Below are 5015 nucleotides of genomic sequence, written 5' to 3'. Positions count from 1 at the left end.
TATATATTCCAAGACAGTGATTTTTTTTATTATACTGTGTCAATAAGGCAGTGATGTTAGTAAAGGAATAAATATTAATATTTTCATCTTTGCGCAGGCCATCCAGGACATTACCCGGAGTTATGACATCCCTCCAGATGATATTGTGTCTCTGATCTATGAGAGGATTGATGTCAATAATGAAGGTGAGAGCTTCTAGATCATATTAACCTACAACATAATATTTCAACTGGATTATTTTATTTGGAAAAATGTACATAACACTAATTCCTCCTGTTGTCCACTGTATTGTTTAATGTGCTTTAGGTCACAACTGTGTTGCACTCTACAAGTCTTTTCTGTTCAGGATTGAACCTGCAACCTTTGTATAGTATAATCAGCCCCAATCTAAAACTATTAGGCTAACACCACTACTACAATTAACAAGGGTCATAGTTTAGATTTCTTTATAGAACTAGGATAAGAACAAGGTTATGGACTAAAATGAATATTCATTACAGCATCTATACACAGAGAACAAATTCTAGTGGTAAAATGTTAGGTCAGTCTAGGTCAATATAACAGCTAAATAAACAATAATATAACCAATATAACCAGTTAAAGTTTGGAATCATATTGTCTAGGTCATTCTGTTCTTTTTCTTTTCTTTTCTTTTCTTTTCTTTTCTTTTCTTTTCTTCCCCAAAGAAAACCCAGTGTTGTTTTATTAAAACATTCTAACATTTAAATCAATATATTTTTTTATTAAAATCATATTATATTAATCTGTACAATATTATGTTTGCATTTTTATTTAGTATATTTTATAACTAGGGATGCACGTTATTGGATTTTTGCAGATATCCGATATGCCGATATTTTTCTACTCATACTGATACCGATATATTTCCTTTTGTTTGGAAACCTCTTCTGTGCAGAAATTATAAGCAAAATATTTTTAATTTTGGTTAGTTTTTAACAAGAACTTATTTGTTAGAATTAAATAAACAATAGTGAAGGTTTTTTGACAGTACATTGAAGCTTTGAAAATAACTATAAATAATATATCAATCGCTGCATTTTTTCCCCAGAAAGATGCAGTTAACCCTAACATTTTATTTTAAATGTTTGTTATTTTTTTTTTAATGTAAGCTATAGCTTCTGACCTTTAAATCAAAACATACTCATTTTATGACATCAGTTACTGCTTTATTTAATCATAAGACAGTCTAAATGTTATTTGTGTAGGCTATTTTACTTTTAATTTAATTAGAAGTAGGCCAACAGCGCCCCCTACAGATTAAAACTCCTTACCGAACGGGCATTAGGATCTGGGGAGGCTGCCGCCGCTGCCGCTACACGTGCTATTACTGTTTACGCTTTCATACACCAAACGCGTCATTCTGTATGTGCTTTCTCAGTTTAAATGCAGCGATCCAAAAGAGTGAATCTAATCATCATTCAGACAAAACTTTGCTTCAAGAATGAGCCACACTGTTGACGTGATCTAGTCACTAGCACACCCTGAGCACATGTGAGTTAAAGTATTCCTCTTATGGGCAAGACATATCGGCATAATTTTTCATATCTGGCGATGCCGATATTTACATTTAAAGCCATTATCGGCCGATTCCGATATCAGTCCGATAATATCGTGCATCCCTATGTATAACTATATATATTTTTGCTTCTTTTAATTTTGTGTTCAAATCTGACCTTGAAAAGGATTCACTCTTATAATCTAATGCCCATACTTTTGCAGGTGAGTTGACGTTGGAGGAGTTCATTACAGGAGCTAAAGAACATCCTGATATCATGGAGATGCTCACCAAGATGATGGACCTCACCCATGTCCTGGAGATCATAGTCAATGGGCAGAAAAAGAAGGAGTGACTGCCAATGTTTGATGCTTTGCACAATAAATGGATCCCATCCTGATTAAAGATGATCAGCTCTGTGGCTTAAAAGCATACAACAGACCTGATAGAGGGTGAAACCTGCTAGCAGCATCAAAGAGGTGGACACGAGTGATCATCATTTGTGATTGTCTTTCATACACTTTCTCTCTGTCTCTGTGCCTCCAGATATCCAGTTAGCAGAGCTCTCACTTACCCTTCTTCTTTTAACTGAATCACTTCTACAAGTCTGAAAATGTCATTCTTGCAGGCAGAAATGACACAAGAGGAGATGAATCCATGGTGTAATGGATCGTTTGTCCTATTTGCTGGCGTGTGAAGCATGTTCTTAGCAATGGATGTGCTCTATGATCTGCTGCATGTACAGTGACCCTAAAATGTATGTGGACATTTAAGCCTCAGTTAATATGTATCAATGTCTAACAAATTATCAACAGGACATTAATATGACAGGCATTTTAAATGTGACTTACTTTAAGTGTCCAAATACAGTTTAGGGGACAGTGTGTAGGGAGGGGCCAGTGTTATAAATAATTGTACAGTTTTTCTATTGATGTATGTAATCTTCATTCTGACTTTTGACATTTTGTGCTAAATTATTTAGATAATTCTACAGTTCTACCGTTCTAACTTGTGACCATTGCCTTACATAAATAAATGCAGTATGCTGCACATTTGGACTGTCTTTCCTGTCTGACTGTTACCATTACTTTTACTTAGAGAAAAGGGTTAAAAATTGTTTTTTTTAAGTTTTACAAGTTTAAAAGCTTTACCTAAATAAATAAATAATACTAAATAATACAAAAAATATGGTTTCAAATCATGAATTATCTGTTTGCACTACCTTATGAATAAATTATGTTATTTTAAAGTGAATAAAAGCCAAAAAGCTGAATCTATTCCCATATTGTCTGGTCCTGGTCCTGGCATGAAAATGGGAAAGGTAAAAAAAAAAATCAGTATGTAGCCTACAGTTGCAATCAAAATTATTCATCCCCCAGAGACTAATAATGTTTTTTGTTTTTAAGATTTTAGAAGAATTTTATAAACATTGCATCTAGAACAGTTCACTGGAAATGTTAATGTATAAGGTGATATTTTTAGCTATAGGATTTTTAAAGTCTGCATGAAATCAAAATGTACAATATTTATTTTATCGCACATTGTCTCGAGGTCAATAATTAATCTGCAAGTTAATCCTCTGAAAAAAATTGTTTGTCTTGGTAATCTTTAATCAAAATCTGATAATTTGCATCCGCTCTGGAATGGCATGCCTTCTCATGACGTCAGTTTAACAGCTTGGGCAGAATTTGCTTAACCATGCCCCTCCAACCATTAGTTTGCTGCGAATGAGAGATGAGAGGAGGAGCGCAAAAATAAAAACCCTGCCCTCTACTCCAGGGAGCGCCAGCACCTATCAAGGGGGTCGCGAGCATCTGTTAATTCAGAGGCATACCCTCGAGTAGCCCATTTATAAATATGAGCTAGCAAAGGCGTGTCTGAAAAGGTTGAAAACCCCTGCTCTACTCAATATTCCATTTCAGTTGGAAATAAATCATCATACTGAAATCCAGTCAGCAGCGACTTGCTGCCAACTTTATTTCAGTGCAGTGACGTATTTCCAGCTGAAACGGAATATTGAATAGAAGGCAGGGTTTTTATTTTTGGTCTCTCACTCATAACAATCTAACGGTTGGAGGGGTGTGTTTAAGGATATTCTGCCCAAGCCGTCATCAGAGAAGGAATGCCATTCCAGAGCAGAAGCAAATGGTTAGATTTTGATTAAAGATTACCAAGACAAACAATTTTTTTCAGTGAGAAGGAATGCCATTCCAGAGCAGAAGCAAATGGTTAGATTTTGATTAAAGATTACCAAGACAAACAAATTTTTTCAGTGGATTCAAGATTCAAGATTCAAGATTTGTATTTGTCACATACATGGTTATATACAGAATATATGACCAGCAGTGAAATGTAAGTTGATAAAAAAAAAAAAAAAAAAGAATAAAATAAAATGCGCAGGACAGTATACTGTAGACTTAATAAATATTAATATCTCATGACGTCAGTTTAAGTGGATTAAGTAGATTAAAGTGGATTAAGTGGATTAACTTGCACGGATGAATTGTTCACATCAAGACTAGCAATGTGCGTTAGTAAAGTAAATAAAGTCCATTTTGATTTCATGCGGACTTTAAATAACAGCTATGCCGTAATTATTCAACCCCTATTCAACATTTCTGTTTTTAAGTCACTTATTTTTATGGTAGGGAACAAAATTGTGACTTTTTCCACGTTTAAGTGCTATAATCTGGTCCCCGGTGCATCTACCTACCCAGAAAATGTGAAAAAGAACAACAGTAATTTTTTTGGTAAGCCTTTCTCTGCAAGCTTTTAAAAAAAAAACTGCTCAGATTTCACCAAGGGGATCTTATTACAATATTACCGCCCCTTAATCTGCACGTTTCCACCAGAGTTGCCAATTTCTTTCAAGTAGCTAAAGCCAGCTTGAAAAGTCGCTAAATGATGCTATAGATAACGCCATGCTCTAATAGAGTGGTGGAACTGTGATGTCACTTTGTAGGCAAAAACCCGGAAGTGAGTTAGCATTTTAGCACTTCCAGTTCCATTGAATGGGAGTTTGGATAAATCCCCTAAAATAAGGTCTGTGGTTCTGTAGCGTCTGCTTAGGATCATTGAGGGTCATGGGGGCTTTATTGTTTGTACGTTTCCCTATTAGATTAGCTGAGTTACCACTCGTTATTTGTATTAGTTAAGCCCTAAATGCTGATATTCAGGTGTATGAATGTATCTCTGGTTTAATATATTCTAAATGTTTCTTTCTTGGTATCAATATGATCTGCTCTTTATTCCTCAAACAATGATGTACAGTATGTGATTGTGAAATGCATCATACTATTTGTACTATATTTTGGGTAAAACTGCACCAGTCCTCCACACCAGCCATAAACATGCAAATGGGCCATAAAGGGAGACAAAGAAAACTTCTCGCTGAAAAATTCATGCCTGGTATAGGCTATTCCACCCAAAAGGTGGGTGCGGATAGGAACTATCAAAAGTCATTAGCTCAGACTAATCTTGGCTCAGAAACCCTCTTCGT

At 35.2% G+C, this 5015-nt stretch overlaps 1 protein-coding gene across 1 annotated transcript in view; it reads left to right on the top strand.

Annotated features, from left to right (window-relative positions):
- LOC107670480 (guanylyl cyclase-activating protein 1-like) overlaps positions 1 to 2571 on the top strand; it is a 5482-nt gene extending 2911 nt beyond the window's left edge. Inside the window, exons 3-4 of the mRNA XM_016463092.1 lie at positions 98 to 185; positions 1741 to 2571. Coding sequence (XP_016318578.1) covers positions 98 to 185; positions 1741 to 1871 — 219 coding nt within the window. The 3' untranslated portion in view covers positions 1872 to 2571. The remainder of the gene's footprint in view (positions 1 to 97; positions 186 to 1740) is intronic.
- The last annotated feature ends 2444 nt before the right edge of the window (positions 2572 to 5015 follow it).

The sequence above is a fragment of the Sinocyclocheilus anshuiensis genome, unplaced genomic scaffold (assembly GCF_001515605.1).
Source record: "Sinocyclocheilus anshuiensis isolate Anshui unplaced genomic scaffold, SAMN03320099.WGS_v1.1 scaffold513, whole genome shotgun sequence".
Lineage (NCBI taxonomy): Eukaryota > Metazoa > Chordata > Actinopteri > Cypriniformes > Cyprinidae > Sinocyclocheilus > Sinocyclocheilus anshuiensis.
The sequence above is the reverse complement of the archived record's forward strand: the minus strand, read 5'-3'. Positions and strand labels throughout refer to the sequence as shown.